The 19,515-nt window shown below is 39.1% G+C and overlaps 1 protein-coding gene across 5 annotated transcripts; it reads left to right on the top strand.

Moving 5' to 3' along the window:
- The first annotated feature begins 16,633 nt into the window (after window positions 1-16,633).
- On the top strand, window positions 16,634-19,515 carry LOC18014870 (protein EI24 homolog). Of its 5 annotated transcripts, none has more exons than XM_024154371.1 (12): window positions 16,634-16,789; window positions 16,894-16,959; window positions 17,226-17,367; window positions 17,485-17,537; window positions 17,798-17,932; window positions 18,010-18,073; window positions 18,155-18,240; window positions 18,342-18,424; window positions 18,507-18,583; window positions 18,670-18,785; window positions 19,037-19,131; window positions 19,246-19,515. In XM_024154371.1, the coding sequence occupies exons 1-11, from the start codon at window positions 16,698-16,700 to the stop codon at window positions 19,092-19,094; spliced, it is 972 nt and encodes a 323-aa protein (XP_024010139.1). In that variant the 5' UTR covers window positions 16,634-16,697; the 3' UTR covers window positions 19,095-19,131; window positions 19,246-19,515. The 5 variants fall into 5 exon arrangements, with proteins under 5 accessions (XP_024010139.1, XP_006397362.1, XP_024010141.1 ...); XM_006397299.2 differs by having other exon boundaries at window positions 19,217-19,515; XM_024154373.1 differs by having other exon boundaries at window positions 19,212-19,515.

Here is a 19,515-nt window from a genome sequence, read left to right as displayed (position 1 = left end):
ATGAGTTGGAGCACACAAAGTTCGCATTCGCAAAGCCGGTTGGAGCATCCGCACCTTAGAGATCAAACTTGGTGAAGCAGAAGAGACTATTAACTACCACAACAACCAAACCTATTCCTGTGTGGAAGAGATTTGGGATGGAGTACACAAGGTTCAAGAGAAAGCAGAGACAATAGACTCAACTGTGGACGAAGTAGTCTGTAACCTCGACGAAATCGAAAAGAAGGTCGAAAAGCTTATGCAAGGATGTGAAACGAATGGTTCGACGCTTCTCACCGAAGATCTTAGCCTAAAAGAGGAGGAGACGGAGTTAGAAGGTGCAGAAATCAGTTCAGATGGCAAAGGAGCAGACGAAACTGAGGAAACAACTCGGAGCCCCATTCCCGCGGTCGGAACTCACGGTCGTGGAGCTTCTACCCGCGGCCAGCACTCCTTCAGATGCCCTTCAGCCCTTTTCCACTTCTACAGGTCAATGCTCATTTGATACATCTGCTGGGATGGTCAAAACCCCTCTTCAGGAACAAACGGTGTATGTTATCAGCTCCAAGACATCTCAAGAAGAAAATGAGGTACTCCCTTGCAACATAGTCTTAGCATATGAAGATGAATATGAAGGGCACTACCTCGAAGATGAAGACTATCGTCTGTTCATAGAAGTAGGGAATCCAGACAAAATGGTGGAATTAAGAGCACCAATCTCCAGAGAAAGGCTCGTTGAATTCAACAAGTTTGTGAAATCGATCCCTCTTTACATAGGTTTTGATGATATATGGCATCTTGGTTGTTTGCAAGTTTTCTTTAGGTACAGCAAGGAGACAAAGGAGGATATCAGAACCTATTTTGGGAGAGCCAGACGTCTGACTTTCCCCAGAACATCCCCTGATGCTGCTGTTTATTCAATCCATCTCCAAAGACCGGAAGAGTGCAGCCACTACACCAACAAAATCAGCAAAGAAAAGCTCGATGAATTCAATGATGTGGTTCGAAATCTACCTGAAGGAATCACGTTTGCCAGAGCTTGCAAGGACTTTATGGTACGCCACTACTTCTGTGAGAGCAAATAATCAATCGCTGAGATAGAAGACTTGTTCAATCATGCCAGAAGAGGTAAACCTGTTCGAACACTTCATAAAATAGAAGGTATAGGTCAGTTTCTTATCTCTGGTTCTATTAGAGGAGAGATGTTTAAAACGTGCTATGTAATTCTGGAGCTTGTCTTAACATGATGTCCAAGGCAATTGCTTTGAGACTTGGTATTAGACACCTGCGCAGGACTAGAGCAAAGATCAGCTTAGCTGATGATTCCAATGCAACACCTCAAGGAATAGCTCATGAAATTCCTTTGAGAATAGGAGATTGCATAGTGCCTGTCGACTTCTACATTGTCGAAACGAGAGATGCAACATATCCAGTGATTCTGGGATGGTCTTTTTCTAGAAATTTCCGGAGCTATAATGGACTGGCCAAACCGGAGGATTTCATTTGCTAATATCGACAAAGATGTCTTCACAGAAGCTGTCCCATACAACAGCAAAGCAGGAAAAAGTTCTGCAACTGAAGAGTTTGAAGAAGAACTTTGGAGTGACGAAGAACCTGCTAAGCAAAGCAAGGAGATGTTGAAAAAGACTTGTCTCAGGACAAGGTCTTCTTCATTGGAATAAGTCACATCCAACACCAAAAGTCGAGCTAAAAGACTTAAAACATAAGCGCTTAATGGGAGGCAACCCATTTAGGTATTGTTTTCTTTAGAATTTTTCTTTCTTTTTCTTTTGATCTTTTTCTTTTTCTTAGTTTCAGGTGTTTCTTATAAAATAAAAAGCCAAAAAAAAAATCAAAAAACCAGAAAAAACCAAAAAGAAGGATGGTACCTGACTGCTCGGCCCAGCAGGCACCAAGGAGAAGCAGGAAGAGGCCGCGATATAAGCCCCCGCTGTCGCAGGTGTTCGGACCGCGGGAAACTACTCATCGACCGTGGTCGCGTAGTCCTGACCGCGGCCAAGCTCCTGTTTGCCGTGGTCGTGCAGCCCCTGACCGCGGCACTTGGTTGTTGACATCAAACCCGACCCAAATCACCCCTTTCACCCCATTTCACCTCACCAATCACCCTCCATCTCATTCATCACCCTCCACCACCTTCATCACCACCTAATCACCTTCCCAAACCCCTTCGAATGAATCCGGTTCATCTCCACCAGCATCCCGGATCCAGGTAAGTTCTCTTTGTCCTTACCAATTCGATTATTTATGCATTTTTCTCATCCAATCTCGACTTGTTTCACACTGAGGACAGTGTGATTTAAGTCTGGGGGAGGATTTCATCCCTTTCTAACCACCTTCCTTTCATGAGTCTTGCATTATCTACACTTTTTGCATTTTCCTGAAAGTTTTTCAAAACCGGTTTTCAAAACAAAATACGTTTTAAAAGGGAATGGTGAACATGAATCAATGATAGTTGACTGTGTGCTTTAGACTGTTCCTAGTGACATGCTCATTCATGATTTAGGACTAGACTAGGCGGTAGCTAAGCACATTTGAAACGAAGTACCCCAGAGGAATTTGAATGATTTCGATTTAGATGAAGGGATACACAAGCTCTGTTTTATTTGGACTTAATTTGGACTTAATTTTCTCATTAAAGCATTAGACCAGGGAAACGAATCATACATTCAGGACTCCTTTATCCTTTTACCACTCTCAGTTGATCCTGAATGGCTAGTTCATCTTTAGCTAGTTCCCCACCTTAACCAATCCTCTTTCAAACCACATGCACTCTTGTTTTCTACTGTCTTATATGCAGATAAGTGCAAAAACGTTGGAGAGAAAGAGGAACGACGCAGTTTTCAGTCACAAAGGACAGAGACCTGCGATTTGCCGGAAAAGTTCCCGGAAGGATTCAACACAAGAGAAACTAAATTTGCCTTAGAAAAATTTCAAACTTTGGTACAATCTCGTCCTAGTCTCTCTCTTTTTAAAAGGCATTTTTGTTCAAAAAAAAAAAAAAAAAAATCCGAAAATAAAAAAAAAGAAAGGAAATAAAAGCCTTAGAGAGTCTAGAGAGGTCGAATTTTATGTCCCAAGGCAACTGGAGTTCAATTTTATGGAGTTTTGGAGATTGTTTTCTCATTCCCGGAAAGAATCTAAGTCTGGGGGAACAGCTGTTTACAACAAAGGAGGAAGGCTTATGCAACAACATTTGGCAAGAAGAACTGACTGAAAACTGTGGTCATCAACAAGTCCTTATCTCTCTTGCAGTTTTGCATATTATCTTGCATCCTCCAGATCTTCAGGTAACCCGAAACACTTTAACTCCACCACTTAAATAGCCCTTTAATGCCAAACGCCGTCTACCCTGGATGATGTCTTTAATGAGAACTCACTATTGAACTTAATGAATGTAGAGAGCTAGTTGACTGAAATCAAGATTTAAATTGTTTAAGTTTTGCATGACGGAAAAAGTGGAGTAGTATCTCTTGTGCTTTGGTGAGAATTTTCTAGACTAAGTTGTGGATTGATGCACTATCTTTAGTGAGAATTTTCTAGACTAGTATCTCTTGTGCTTTGGTGAGAATTTTCCAAACTAGATCTGACACCGGATGAACACTTTCGTGTCACCAAGCATCTGGATCAGATTGTAGTTCATGACGCTACTCTCATGCAGTAAAAACGAATTCAGAAGAAAAAGTTCTAAGATTCGACTCAAAAGCTCATGGAATCCTCATCGAACATATAAATCCCCATCGAAAATCCCTTAGTCCCAACAATAAAACTACTCAGGCATAATAAACGAAATCAAAAACATAGTATTAAAAAGTAGAATAGAAACCGAAATTGAAAAAGACAGAACAAGGGTTCAAGAGACAAATCTCTCTCTCCCTAAAACCTAAAAACAAAGCTTAAAGTAAAATTTCTGTAAAGTATTTCGTCTCTCTTCTTCTCTTCTTAAGAACGACCTAAATGACATGTATTTATAGTCTCCAATACTCTCTGGTGTCTAGGGTTCCGAAATTGAGGCTGGGAAAATGAAACGGGCTTCGGAAATGGGCCTTCAAAGTCGGAGTTAGCTGGTCGCAGTCGGGATGAGAGCGACCACGGGAAATGGGTGGCTGGCCGCGGTCGCGGTGCTTGTGACCGTGGGGATTGGTCTGTTGGCCGCGGATGGAAATGCTTGCCGGCTGGTTTACGGGACATCTTGCTCTTCGCGTATCTTTTGATTAAACCGTTGGATTGCCAAGCTGTAAAGTGTGCTGGAAAGCTGATACTTCCATCTTTAAGATCTCCAAATTTGAGCTGGATCAGACGGTGAGAATGCGTTCAATCAAGGGTGAACTTCTGACGGTTTGACTCTGAGCTGAAATCTTGTTTTCTATCCATTTTGTTAAACTTTTCCCTAAGTTACCTGAAAAGAGTCTTGGAACTACAAATACTAGAAAAATGTAATAAAAGTACTTAAAAGCAATTAAAAACATAGAAAAAGTATTTCAAAACGATCCATAAAAGTGGTCAAAATACGGTGTTATCAACTCCCCAGACTTAAACCTTTGTTTGTCCTCATACAAAGCAAAAGCCTAAACTGGTTAAGTGAAAACAAAAATAGGGAATGCACAAATCTCAGAGACATGAACTCCTAAACTAGGACCAAAGATCGTGCAATAATCCACAACTTAGTCTAGAAAATTCTCACCAATGCACAAAAGATACTAGTCCACTTTTTCCGTCATGCAAAACTTAAACAATCTAAATCTTGATTCCTGTCAACTAGCTTTCTACATTCATTAAGTTCAATAGTGAGTTCTCATTAAAGACATTATCCAGGGTAGATGGCGTTTCGCATTAAAGGGCTGTTTAAATGGTGGAGTTAAAGTGTTTCGGGTTACCTGAAGATCTGGAGGATGCAAGATAATATGCAAAACCGCAAGAGAGATAAGGACCTGTTGATGACCGCAATTTTCAGTCACTTCTTCTTGCCAAATGTTGTTGCATAATCCTTCCTCCTTTGTTGTAAACAGCTATTCCCCCAAACTTAGATTCTTTCCGGGAATCAGAAAATGATCTCCAAAACTCCATAAAATCAGACTCCAGTTGCCTTGGGACGTAAAATTCGACCTCTCTAGACTCTCTAAGGCTTTTATTTCCTTCTTTTCTTATTTTCGGATTTTTTTTTTTTTTGAAAAGGAAATACCTTTTAAAGAGAGAGAGACTAGAGGACGAGATTGTACCAAAATTTGAGATTTTTCTAAGGCAAACTGAGCTTCCTCTTGTGTTGAATCCTTCCGGGAAATTTTCCAGCAAATCGCAGGTCTTTGTCCTTGGTGACTGAAAACTGCGTCGTTCCTCTTTCTATCCAACGTTTTTGCACTTATCTGCATATAAGACAATAGAAAACAAGAGTGCATGTGGTTTAAAAGAGGATTGGTTAAGATGGGGAACTAGCTAAAGATGAACTAGCCATTCAGGATCAACTGAGAGTGGTAAAAGGATAAAGGAGTCCTGAATGTATGATTCGTTTCCCCGATCTAATGCTTCAATGAGAAAGTTAAGTCCAAATTAAGTCCAAATAAAACAGAGCTAGTGTATTCCTTCATCTAAATCGAAATCATTCAAATTCCTCTAGGGTACTTCGTTTCAAATGTGCTTAGCTACCGCCTAGTCTAGTCCTAAATCATGAATGTGCATGTCACTAGGAATAGTCTAAAAGCACACAGTCAACTATCATTGGTTCATGTTCACCATTCCCTTTTAAAACGTATTTTGTTTTGAAAACCGATTTTGAAAAAACTTTAAGGCAAAAAGTGTAGATAATGCAAGACTCATGAAAGAAAAGTGGTTAGAAAAGGATGAAATCCTCCCCCAGACTTAAATCACACGGTCCTCAGTGTGAAACAAGTCGAGATTGGATAAGAAAAATGCATAGATAATCGAATTGGTAAGTGCAAAGAGAACTTACCTGGATCCGGGATTCTGGTCGAGATGAACCGGATTCATTCGAAGAGGTTTAGGAAGGTGATAGGTGGTGATGAAGGTGGTGGAAAATGATGAATGAGGTGGAGTGGGGATTGGTCAGGTGGAATGAGGTGAAGTGGGTGGTTTGGGGTCGGGTTTGATCTCAACGACCATTTGCCGCGGTCAAGAGCCACGCGACCGCGGCAAACCTGTGCTTGGCCGTGGTCAGGAATATGTGGCCGCGGTCGAAGAGGCGTTTCCCGCGGTCAGAGCATCTGCGACCGCGGGGGCTTATTTCGCGGCCTCTTCCTGCTTCTCCTTGGTTCCTGCTGGGCCGAGCAGTCAGGGACCATCCTTCTTTTTGGTTTTTTCGGGTTTTTTTTTTATTTTTTTGGCTTTTTTATTTTATAAGAAACACCTGAAACTAAGAAAAAGAAAAAGATCAATAGAAAAAGAAGAAAAATCCTAAATAAAACAATACCTAAATGGGTTGCCTCCCATTAAGCGCTTCTGTTTTAAGTCGTTTAGCTCGACTTTTGGTGTTGGACGTGGCTTAGTCCAATGAAGAAGACCTTGTTCTGAGACAAGTCTTTTTCGACATCTCCTTGCTTTGCCTCGCAGGTTCTTCGTCACTCCAAAGTTCTTCTATAAACTCTTCTGTTGCAGAACGTTTTCCTGCTTTACTGTTGCAGACATCTTTGTCGTTATTAGCAAATGAAATCCTCCGGTTTGGCCAGTCCATTATAGCTCCGGAAGTTGCTAGAAAAGACCATCCAAGAATCACTGGATATGTTGCATCTCTCGTCTCGACAATGTAGAAGTCGACAGGCACTATGCAATCTCCTATTCTCAAAAGGAATTTCATGAGTTATTCCTTGAGGTGTTGCATTGGAATCATCAGCTAGACTAATCTTTGCTCTAGTCATGCGCAGGTGTTTAATACCAAGTCTCAAAGCAATTGCCTTGGACATCATGTTAAGATAAGCTCCAGAATCACATAGCACGTTTTTAAACATTTCTCCTCTAATAGAACAAGAGAAAAGAAACTGACCTACACCTTCGATTTTGTGAAGTGTTCGAACAGGTTTACCTCTGCTTGCATGGTTGAAAAAGTCTTCTATCTCAAGGATTGATTCCTTGCTCTCACAGAAGTAATGACCTATCATGAAGTCTTTGCAAGCTCTTGCAAAGGTGATTCCTTTAGGCAAATTTCGAACTACATCATTGAATTTTTCGAGCTTTTCCTTGCTGATTTTGTTGGTGTAGTGGCTGCAGTCTTCAAGCTTTTTGAGGTGAATCGCATAGACAGCTGCTTCTGGTGTTGTCATGTATCGAGCTCGCATAAAATATCTATGGATATCCTCTTTAGACTCCTTGCAGTACCTGAAAAAGACTTGCAAACGACCAAGCTTCCAGATTTCATCAAAACTTAGGTGAGCAGGGAATGACCTGACTACGTTTTTGAATTCCATTAGCTTCTCTCTACTGATGTTGTTTGTGATCCATTGAATTTCTCCTGAACTGTCCTCTAAGGAATATCCTGCGTTTGGATCTTCTACAAACAACCCATACTCTTCATCTTCAGAGTATTGCTCTTCATACTCATCTTCACAAGACAAAGCCATGTTGCAGGGCCATGACTTGTTCTTGTCTTCAGATCTTTGGGTGCTGATGGAGCAAACCAATTGTTGATGGAGTGGTTTAGTCATCCCAGGAGGTGTATCAGACGCACAGATGCTTGTATGAGTCGAACGGGACTGTTTTGGAACGTTTTTCCATTTGACCTTGACTGCAGGTGACGCGACCGCGTGAAAATGACCATGGGCCGCGGGCAGACCTAACACGACCGCGGGAAGATGCTTCTTGGCCGCGGTTAGAAGCGACGCGACCGCGGGAAGATGTCTCCGAGTTGAATTGCTGCTGTTGCTTGCTCCTTTGCTCCCTGGATGATCTCCTGGGTCTTCTGGCTTGATGTACTTCCTCTCTGGACTCAAAGCTTTAGTTTTGGTTGCTGGAATCTGCTCTCCAAGTCCTTGTATGATCTCCTCAACCTTTTCTTCAACTTCATCAAGAGCATAGACAACTTTGTCCACGGTTGAGTTGATTTCCTCAGCTTTGTCTTGAACCTTGTGTACTCCATCCGAAATCTCTTCCACGTAGGAGTAGGTTTGGTTGTTATGGTTGTTAATAGTTTCTTCTGCTTCATCGAGCTTGACCTCTAAGGTGCGGGTGTTTCCACTAGCTTTGCGAATGCTAACTTCGTTCTCTCCAACTCGTCCTTCAACTGCTTCCATCCTCTCTTTGATAGTTTCAGCATCCTTGTTTGCTTGAGTTTCGATGGTTTTAACTTGAGCAGAAAGATCTTCAAGCTTTTTGTTAAAGTGAGTTGACATGTTGTCAATTTTCTCGCGAAGGGCGGCTCTTGATGTTGCTTGAGCGTCGATTAAGTGCATGACCACCATCTCTAGTCGACTCAATCGGTGAATGAGTTGGACGTTTTCATCTTGGTGAGGCAGACGACGAGCAGGATGTCTAGGGTTAGCCATTGGAGGTACGTAGGGCTCGTTCTGGAACGTTCTGTAGTCTTCGTTTCGAATTTCTTCGTAGAGATCGCGTAAGTATTGCTTCTCTCTGCGTCTGGTGCCTTGAGGAGTGTTATAGAAACCTTCCTCATAGTGTGTATTTCGATTTATAGGATCCATATCTTCTGAAATGGAAACAAAATAACCGAAAAATGGAAATATGCAGAAAAAGGGGTTCTAGAGTCGATTTACCAACCTTTCTCAAGGTTTTGCGGAAAAGAAAACGCGTGCCTTCCCCGGCAACGGCGCCAAAAACTTGATGTGCTGTCGTGTCGAGGGTTGTCAAGTTTTACCCTAAATGAAATCAATAGCCGCAAGTGCACAGATGATCGATTGTAGTACTTAGGGATCGAATCCACAGGGAATGAGGATCTTTCCTGCAAAAGCCTTCGAAAGAAATATAAAGTAAGGAAGTCTAGAACCAAACGGTTTTGTGGGGTTTTTGGTGGTGTGTTTAAAATGTAAAAACGAATCTTAAAGAGAAAATACGGGAATTAAAATGACCTAATAACTAAACTTAGCGAAAACGAGTAAAAATGAGAAAAACGGATAAACCTAATTGCTTTAATAAAAATTGATTGAAAGGGAATGAAAATAGTGAACTAAAGCTTGAAATAAAACGGTGTGAATCTATAAGAAAAAAGGCGCTGGGGTTCAGGGAAGTTTTCTTAGGGGTACGAACGATTCAAAACATTGCTAGAGAGTAAATTTGATAAGATCTTAGCTTATACTTTTCGAACTGGAGTTACGGACGTATGAATTCGCTACTGTCGTGATCATAGACAACTATCTCTCTCAATTCTGACCAGTAGGTTTCCACTCTGGCCCTTGAAAAGAAGAGATGCATTATGTTTAAAACTCGTCAGCATTCACAAATCGCCCATAGATAGGTTTTCACTCCTATGTTTGTTTTGCTCTCCCAAATTAGATCTGACACCGGTGAACACTTTCGTGTCACCAAGCATCTGGATCAGATTATAGTTCATGACGCTACTCTCATGCAGTAAAAACGAATTCAGAAGAAAATGTTCTAAGATTCGGCTCAAAAGCTCATGGAATCCTCATCGAACATATAAATCCCCATCGAAAATCCCTTAATCCCAACAATAAAACTACTCAGACATGATGAACGAAATCAAAAACATAGTATTAAAAAGTAGAATAGAAACCGAAATTGAAAAAGAAAGAACAAGGATACAAGAGTCAAATCTCTCTCTCTCTAAAACCTAAAACTTAAAAAGTATTCTAAAACAATAAGAACATATGAGGGCATGATACGAATTAGGGTTCCTAAGACATGTATTTATACTGCTCAAGACATCTCTAGGCGTCACTTAGGGTTTCTCCAAATAAGGGAATCATTTTGGGCTTCAGAAATGGGCCTTCGGGCTCGGAGTTAGCTGGCCGCGGTCGGGATGAGTGTGACCGCGGGAAATGGGTGGCTGGCCGCGGTCGCGGTGCTTCTGACCATGGGAAATGCTCTGTTGGCCGCAGGTGGAAACGCTTGCCAGCTGGTTTACGGGACATCTTGCTCTTCCCGTATCTTTTGATTGAACCGTTGGATTGCAAAGCTGTAAAGTGTGCTGGAAAGCTGATACGTCCATCTTTAAGATCTCCAAATTTGAGCTGGATCAGACGGTGAGAAGGCCTTCAATCGGGGGTGAACTTCTAACGGTTTGACTCTAAGCTGAAATCTGGTTTTCTATCCATTTTGTTAAGCTTTTCCCTAAGTTACCTGAAAAGGTTCTTGGAACTACAAATACTAGAAAAACGTAATAAAAGTACTTGAAATCAATTAAAAACATAGAAAAAGTATTTCAAAACGATCCATAAAAGTGGTCAAAATACGGTGTTATCAGATAGCCCAAGCGGTTTACCACTAATCCGAGGAATCGAGCACCAGATAGACTTTGTTCCCGGAGCCACTCTACCAAACCGACCAGCTTATCGGACCAACCCTATGGAAACCAAAGAACTTCAAAGGCAGGTCGGCGAACTCATAGATAAGGGACATATCCGAGAGAGCATGAGTCCGTGTGCGGTTCCAGTCCTACTTGTGCCGAAAATGGATGGGACTTGGCGCATGTGGGTGGACTGCCACGCCATAAACAATATCACGGTAAAGTATCGCCATCCTATCCCTAGTTTAGATGATATGTTGGATGAACTTCATGGATCTTGTGTGTTTTCTAAGATAGATCTGAAAAGCGGATACCACCAAATTCGTATGAAAGAAGGTGATGAATGGAAAACCGCCTTTAAAACGAAACATGGTCTTTACGAGTGGTTAGTCATGCCCTTTGGCTTGACGAACGCACCTAGCACATTTATGAGACTGATGAACCATGTCTTGAGAGCATTCATAGGCGTTTTTGTTGTAGTATATTTTGATGATCTCATGGTTTACAGCAGAAGCTTGAATGAACACTTAGAACATTTTTGGTCAGTTTTAGAAATTCTTAGGAAAGAAAAACTCTTTGGCAACCTGAAGAAATGCACGTTTTGCACAGATAACGTTGTTTTTCTAGTCTTTGTTGTAAGTGCCCAGGGTATCAGGGTCGATGAGGAAAAGATCAAAGCGATCTGAGATTGGCCAAGCCCAAAGACGGTGGGAGAAGTACGAAGCTTCCATGGCCTTGCTGGATTTTATTGACGGTTCGTGCGGAACTTCAGCACATAGCCGCTCCCTTGACTGAAGTAATCAAGAAGGATGTTGGGTTCAGATTGGAGCAAGCTCAGGAAGAGGCGTTCTAGCTCTTATAACAGAAACTTACTCATGCCCCTCTTCTTTCTTTACCAGATTTTATGAAAACCTTTGAGATTGAATGCGATGCTTCTGGTGTAGGTATTGGAGCGGCTTTATGGGACATTTTGGCGTGGCCAAAACCTTACACATCATGCAGGAAAAGAAGCCAATCGCTTACTTCAGTGAGAAGCTGGGAGGTGCCACCCTGAACTACCCAACTTACGACAAGGAGCTCTATGCCTTAGTCCGCACACTTCAGACCTGGCAGCACTATCTTTGGCCGAAAAAGTTTGTGATCCACACCGATCATCAGTCACTTAAGCATTTGAAGGGACAGCAGAAGTTGAATAAAAGGCATGCTCAGTGGGTTGAATTTATCGAGACCTTTCCCTACGTGATTCAATACAAACAGGGCAAAGACAATGTTGGCTTTATGCCACCGACATGGACTTTCAGGAAGTATTTCTATCTTGTGAAAAGTTTTCTTCTGGAAAATAATTCTGACATGATGGCTTCTTGTTTTATGAAAACCGCTTGTGCATTCCTAACTCTTCTATATGAGACTTGCTTGTCAGGGAAGCACACGGAGGGGGCTTGATGGGACACTTTGGCGTGGCCAAAACCTTACACATCTTGCAGGACCATTTCTTTTGGCCGCACATGAAACAAGATGTGGAGAGGATATGCGGACGGTGCACCACTTGTAAACAAGCTAAGTCCAAAGCTCAAGCCCAAGGTCTGTATTCCCCTTTACCCATTCCTACCGAACCATGGACAGACATTTCAATGGATTTCGTGTTAGGTCTGCCTAGGACTAGAAAGGGAAGTGATTCGATTTTTGTTGTGGTAGATAGATTTTCAAAAATGGCACATTTTATACCATGCCACAAAACCGATGATGCATCTAATGTTGCAGACTTGTTCTTTAGGGAGATAGTCCGATTGCATGGAATGCCTAGGACAATAGTTTTGGATAGAAATGCTAAGTTTTTGAGTTATTTTTGGAAGACCTTATGGTCTAAGCTAGGAACCAAACTTTGTTTCTCTACAACTTGTCATCCGCAATCCGATGGTCAGACCAAGGTGGTCAATAGGACCTTGTCCACACTTTTGCGAGCTCTTATTAAAAAGGGCATTAGGAACACAAATTGAAACTGCCTTCTGTCGATCACCCGACCCGAGATTATGCCTTGCAAACCCCAATTGCGAGGGAGAGTCGCAACAATTGCTCTTAGATTATGCCGGAATGGAACAACTGGTCTGCCCATGAGCGAGAACAGATTTTCCCTTGCCGCTGCAACTCATATCTCCGTTGGGAAAGCCTCTGGTTCGTCATTAACCCCAAGATTTATGTCTTGGATTGCCCTGCGTAAATTTTTAGCCATGGTAAGAAGTTTGAGGAAGAAACGAAATCTGTAAAGGATTGAATATGAATTTGAGAAAAGATGATAAATCTGTTAAATTGGATCCCCATTCTATTATATAAAGAGTGAGTGAGTCTCACAAGAGTTTGACACCTAAGCACCCATCATTTTGACACATCAGCTTCTAAAAAAATTATTGAATTTTCATTATAATAATTTTTCATTATAATAATTCCTAAAATTTTAAAGAATTAAGGCGGAGAAGATAAAGAAAATATGACAACAAGAAAGAATCTTCCTAAACAAGCAACAATTTATCACTTAAATCATTAAATTCCGTGATAAACATATACTTGTTCAGATAATTCTCCTAAAAAAGTGTGATTCATCTCCCTTAAACTAACTAATGTATCTTTCCTTTTTTTTTTTTTGTCAACAGCGTTAACTACCTATAACGGGTCAGCAAACCAACTCGGAGGAATAGAGTTTACATAAATGTATCCTTCCTTATATACAAGTTATCTTAGTTAGATTACTGAACCACAAAAAAAAAAACAGAAGAGAAAAGAATGGGATAAGTCATAAGAGGCTGCGAGAGAGAAGAGGAGAAATAAGAAAGAAAAAAAATAGAGTGGAGAAAAAAAAAGAGAAGAGAGGACAAGCCGTGAGTAGAAAGAAAAGGAAGAAAGGAAAATGAGAGAAAGTGCAGATTAATAACAAAGAAAAAAAGAGGAAGCAGAGATAGCATGTAAACAAGAGGAATTCCTCACATATTCCTACCACATATATCATCAAAAAATCGTAGGAAACAAGTGCTTTCTACCGATTTCTGACTAAATATTACCGTAGGTTCTATGCCGTCGGAAATTTTAAATGGTAAAAAAATGGTAGAAAATTTCCTACGAAATTTTTTGGTAGGAAAATTTTGTTAGAAAATTTGGTCAGAATATCGTAGGACGATTGCTAGTGTTTTCCTTCCATTTTCCAATGAAAATTTCATACCGTTTTCCTAGGAATATTTTCATACCATATTCTTTCCATTTTCCTACAAACTATATAAAAATAATTTTAATTAAATAAATTTCAAAATTAAATAATTTCAATTATTAAATAAATTCAAAAAATTAAATCTAAAATTAATCAGCCTAATCAACAACTAATTAAAAATCAATTTTAACTAATTATGGCTTTCAAAGCCAGAATTATATTAATTCACTTAGTATTTTTTTTTCAGAGTATGTCACTATTTATAGAGCATGTTGGGGGTGATTTTTACTCCGATTTGTCGATGTGGGACTTTTCCCATTTCCTTTTTTTACTGATTTTGGTAGGAAATTGGTAGGATATTTAAATAATAAAATATTTTTTTTTTGGATGAATGTTAAATTGTATTCACACCGAAAAAAAACAAACGTTTCTACATCAAAGATGCGAGCTGTTTAAAAAATTTGCAACAATCTAAAATCAAAGCATATAAAGCAAATGGAGCTGGTGTCGGGTAGTTCCATTAAGGTCTGGAAGCCAACCACATTTGGAAGCCCTGCTCGTATTTGTTGTCCCCGAGAAGACGAATAGAGCTGAACCGGTTTTTGATTCCCTTATCAATGAAGTTGATCAAGGTCAGAAGATGGAATAGATCCATGCCGTCTCATGTTCCTTTCTCTCCATAAGAAGTGAATGGTCATTTGAAATAAGTACCGAAGTATGAAGCTGTGAATTCTGTCTCGACGAGGGTTGGATATAAGGGCGATCAATTCAGACCAGTCCGTGGAGTACTCATGACTCAGAACTCCCCTTGCCAAATTCTCCCAGACCTGAGACGAAAATGAGCACGAGAAGAACAAATGAGATCGAGATTCATAAGGGTCTTGGCAAAGTACACACGCCGTGGAGACATTTGGAGCCCAACACTGCATTTTGTCCCCTGTTGTAAGACGATTCATAATAAAATATTTATTTCGTAGGAAAATGATAGGTGATTTCTTACATATTCTGTTTGTAGAAAAACGGTCAGAAATTTCTGATGAATTTCCTACCATAATAACAGTAAAATTTTTTTAACCGATTTCCTACCATTTTCTAATAAAATTTCCTACGGATATCATTTTGGTTGAATATGTTTGACCATTTTCGAGGACTTTGATCGTAGAAAATTTCTTTCCAATTTCCTACCACTTTTATTTTTTGTCATAAATTCGTAGGAAAATGGTAAAAACAATTTCCTACCAAAATTTTCGTAGGAAAATTCATAAGAATTCAACATGTTTTCTTGTAGTGGAAGGAGAACAAGTCTCGGGAAATCAGAATGGAGGCCGAAACATCACGGAGAAAGAATGGACAATCACCACCGCAAAGGAAAAGAGTTGAGAAAGGTAGATCTGTTTGTTGAAGTAGGAAAAGAGGATCCAAAGCAGATTGGAGTGACTCTAAGATACTATGTCAATTACTAACTTAACAGAGAATCAGAGATGACCTATAAAAGCTTTCGACTTCTTTATTTCAGTGAACATCAAAATATCCATGCAAAATGCTAAACAGCCACTATACAATTTTCCTTGCCACGAAGACCGCCAATGGGAGTCTATATAAGGCTTCTCATGACCTTCTTTCCAGATGATCACCTGATTTTGTATTGAGCTTGCTTGATCTGGTAGTTCATGTTCACCTGGCGAGTGGTAGAGCAACTGGATGCTTTATGACACCAAAGCGAAAATTATTCTATTAGTCTAATTGTGATTATGTGTACTATATACTAGCTGATTAATAAGTAGATGTGTTATCGCATAGCTTAAGAGCTCTTTTGATTATAATTTACCAAAAGTTCATTTGTTTATTTATAACATAAAGTTTATGTTTGCGGATACGTATGACAGTTTGTTCAGCTGATTGATGGTTAATAAATATAAACACTGCTAATCATTTTAATATATTCCATCTAAATGCTTAATTATGACCTACTAAATAGAGGTAAATGTATTTTACCATGTTAATTCTTGAAAGTTTGGAACCATTCATGTAGGAATTAAGAGGAACAAAGGATGAAGGAGTGAGTACTAAATTAAATATTGTCACTTAAAGAGTCTATTTGAATGTGTGTATGTGTTGTGTTTATAGGGATTGGATTAGGATTGTGTTTTGGTGATTTCATTGACAAATGTTATCGTCTAATTAGGTTTCTGAGAAAATTCCAAATCCAAAATTTAAAAAGAGTTTTCAAAGTAGATTTAGATCGAGTTTAACAAATTTTCTAATGTTGAAACAATAATTACTAACGATGGAAAACAAAGAACATCTATATCATGTGGTTAAGAGAGAACTAAGAAGTTTTCATAGGAGATAAGAGAAGTGAGCATAACATGATGTAGTCTAAAATACATCGGTTTGTTCGGATTAAACTATAGATTTTTTAGATAAATTAATATTTAAAAAGAAAACATAGAATTTTTTATTTTTAACTTTGTATAACAGGAATAATAGTTTTTTGTACAATATTAAGAAGATCACCAATTTGTTGTGAGATTAAAAAAAAAGCATTACAAAAAACCTGTGTGTATATACGGGTATTCTTCTAGTATTTATAGAAATATGGATAACTGCAGTTATGCGACACAGATTCATCATAGTGGAGCAAGATGTTCACTATGAAGATGGACGATTTCGTGAAAAAATCGTCGATAAATTGCTGCTCTACGACATTGGAATTGATAGAAATCGTTTTTATTAGGAAAAATCGTAAAATCATCCTAAAAATCGCTCTTTTTCTCTTATTTTATTTTATTTTTGTATTTAATTCTGGTTTATTAATTCATTAATCTATTTATAATTTTAGAATTAAACTTTAATTAAATAATTAAATTTTTTAATATATTAATATTTATTTGTTTAGAACCGCAAGAAGAATTCTAAAACCATTGGAAAGAGATAGATTTTAGAAACAGTTCCAATCGATAACTTTTTTAGTTTCATATAAAGGTAAGACCTAACTATTGTCGCTTGTCTAATAATCGTCTTCCGTCATCTTGTTCCTTCCTGATAATTGAAACCGCGAATCCATTGGTTGACCAGATGACAGCAAAGCCAAAACAGGTGATGCTGCTATGGGCCGAGGGTTTCCGAGAAGCTTGTTCTCTTCACCGTGTTGTAATTCTCTGTCACAGGTTTCCTCCGAAACTTAAATTTCCATTTAATCTCACTTCTCGTCGATTTAAGACAGAAGTCTAACGATGCTTCTGGTGTCCCTTTTTGTTTTGATTGGTGTTAGGTCGAGAAAGCTCCTTTTAAGGTCGGGGCAGTGTTTTCTTTTAAATGGTTTGATTTTCTTAGGAAGGTATATTTAAACGACTTAGCCTTTATTTTGCTTAATTGCATACAAATAATCAATCTGGCTTGACATCCGAATACTTTCTAATAACATAGGACTCAGAACATAAGATTGGAGTTTAGGTCAGGCTGGAAATTCTGAGAGTCTGAGACTTAATTAAATCAGAGAGCTTTTTCTCTTTGCCGAAATTCTTAAGATGTTGACTTCAGAATTTCAGACCGAGATTCAATACTTTTAGCTTATCTTTCATATTTCTTTTTGAATTGTTTTAGTTTAGGTGTCTTTAAGTGGTTTATTGATCCAGCCCTTCAGTGGATATTACCTGATCCGTGCTCTCCTGTTGCGTCTCAAGAATTTTGTTCGTATGGTGATTCCTATGCCTTTCTACGCGTTGGAATTTTGCAGCTCTTTTATGTAAGTTTGCTTCTAAACATAGAGATTTAGGTATACTATTGTGTGTTTTAAGGTTTGAAGAGCCTTCTTGTCGGAGTTTTGCATCATCTTACTTGGAAAGTCTTATTATGGATACAGGTGTTTTGGTTCTATCCTCTGTACATGCTCAGCTTCATCTTGAGTAACATCTGGTAGCCTTCTTGCATCTTTGCTTTTGTTTAATCTTGCTTCTCAGAATTGTTATTTCGTGAGCATTGAGGTTATGTTATTTCGTGAGCATTGAGGTTTATTATGAGTATCGGTTAACGTTGTTGGTTTATATGGCTTAGCTGGTTTGATTAGGCTATTAATGTTCAGTTAGTTTGTTACACTCCTCATGTATGTATTTCTCTATTCCGTCTCCTTTATTCTTCGTATAACATTGAGTTTACGGGGACCATCTAATTTTCAGGTATAACGATATTGCAAAATATGGATTCGAGGCAATCGAGAAATTTGAATTAAGCTCAGCAGAAGCAGTTAGAAAAGGTGAAGTTCCTGCGTCAGTGAACATGGCAAATGCTGAAAGGCCTTCTGGGCTTGGAGGGTACTGATCTACTGAGTCACTTTTTAACAAAAAATTAAAAGAGTAAAAATTGGTGTTAAAGTCACTTTTATTTTCAGGGTGATGATTGGCATAGGAGAGCAGGTGTATTCGATACTACTCCTGACATTTTTCTTTCTGGAGGTAAATATTTTCCCTTTGTGAATGGTTTCTTTCATTCGATATGGTAACAGATCTGATAACCTAATGGGCTGTACAAAGCAGGTTTATGTTGTTGGCGTTTTACCGTACATTGGGAAAATACTAAATTTCTTACTTCTTTCATGGATGTATGCCTACTATTGTTACGAGTATGTTTATCTCTTACCTTATACTTGAGCCTATGCAATGGTGCCAAGAAACGGAGTTAGTTGGAGTCTAACAACTTACCAAACACAGTTTCTCAATGTAGATATAAGTGGAACTTCTCGGGGATTCCTTTGGAGAGAAGGCTGGAGTTCTTTGAATCTAACTGGGCATTCTTTGCTGGTTTTGGTAACCTTCTGTACTTGATTAGTTCCATTGGCGACATTAATAAAAAGGAAAAACTGAATGCTGGCTCTTATTTGGTTTTCAGGAAGCCCATGTGTGTTGGCCATTTTCTTTCTCTCTCCTCTTGTGAGCGGAGCGCTTATGGCCATCCTGTTTCCATTGGTAAACGGATTTTGCGTTAATATAAGTCAATAACTCAGCATGAAATCTTATATTCTTGTAAACCAGTGTTAACAGAATGTTTGCAGTTTGTTTTAACTGCTACAGGATCAGGACCTGAAACAATTATTGTGGCCCAAAGAAGAACGTGGAAATGTGCAGGTTTAGGGAGGCTTCCAATATTCTATGTAGCTGACACTCTCTCGTAAGCCAATATTTCTCTCTTATCTCTGATGCTAAAGCTTCAAATTCTAAACCCTCTACTGAACAAGTAAAAGTATGTAGTAGTTGTCCGAATCTGAATGCCTGAAAAAAAAATCCTCATCAGAAAAGTGTGTAATTTTTCCGTGATGATGTACGCAGTACTTGGCATAATGATTTTATCAGGGTGTTTGCTTTATTAATTGGCTGAAGCATTAAGCTCTATGTTGCATATACTTGCCTTTGGTAATCAAGGATGCTGGTGTTGTCCATCTTTCGGTTGGAGTCCCTGCAACATGAGAAGACAGGCTGAAGCAGAAACATTATCTCTACATCTCTCAACCTTTGAGGTTAGTCAGAAGACAGTTACACAGATATGGTTAGATATTCTTTGTGATTGTGTCAAATCCGTCTTCTTCGTGATTTGAAGTACAGACTCGTATACTTTAGCAATTTCCGTGCAGCTTTGAGGTATGCTCATCCGACACCAATGCTCATGATCGATATTCCGCTGCAAACTGCAGAATTTTCTGAAGAAAGCAAGTTCCATGTTAGAAGTAGTATCTGATTGTAAATTAATTGAATCCAGAAATTTAAATAAGTCTCAAGTATTTCATTCATTTACTTGTTCATATCTGCGACTAAGTGTTCTCCTTTATGGCAAACGCACCGGTTAAAGGGGTAGTGTTGTGTTTATAAATATTTTGTTTCTGCAATTACTAGGGATTTTCTCA

This window comes from Eutrema salsugineum, unplaced genomic scaffold (assembly GCF_000478725.1).
Source record: "Eutrema salsugineum unplaced genomic scaffold, Eutsalg1_0 scaffold_3, whole genome shotgun sequence".
In the NCBI taxonomy this organism is placed as follows: domain Eukaryota; kingdom Viridiplantae; phylum Streptophyta; class Magnoliopsida; order Brassicales; family Brassicaceae; genus Eutrema; species Eutrema salsugineum.
The sequence above is the reverse complement of the archived record's forward strand: the minus strand, read 5'-3'. Positions and strand labels throughout refer to the sequence as shown.

Bases quoted from the DNA above. Each gene is read 5' to 3' on its own strand.
- LOC18014870 (XM_024154371.1), top strand. From the start codon at position 16,698: ATGACAGCAAAGCCAAAACAGGTGATGCTGCTATGGGCCGAGGGTTTC. The intron at 18,074-18,154 runs GTAAATATTTTC...TGTACAAAGCAG, and splicing joins TGACATTTTTCTTTCTGGAG to GTTTATGTTGTTGGCGTTTT. The intron at 18,425-18,506 runs GTAACCTTCTGT...TTTGGTTTTCAG, and splicing joins GGCATTCTTTGCTGGTTTTG to GAAGCCCATGTGTGTTGGCC.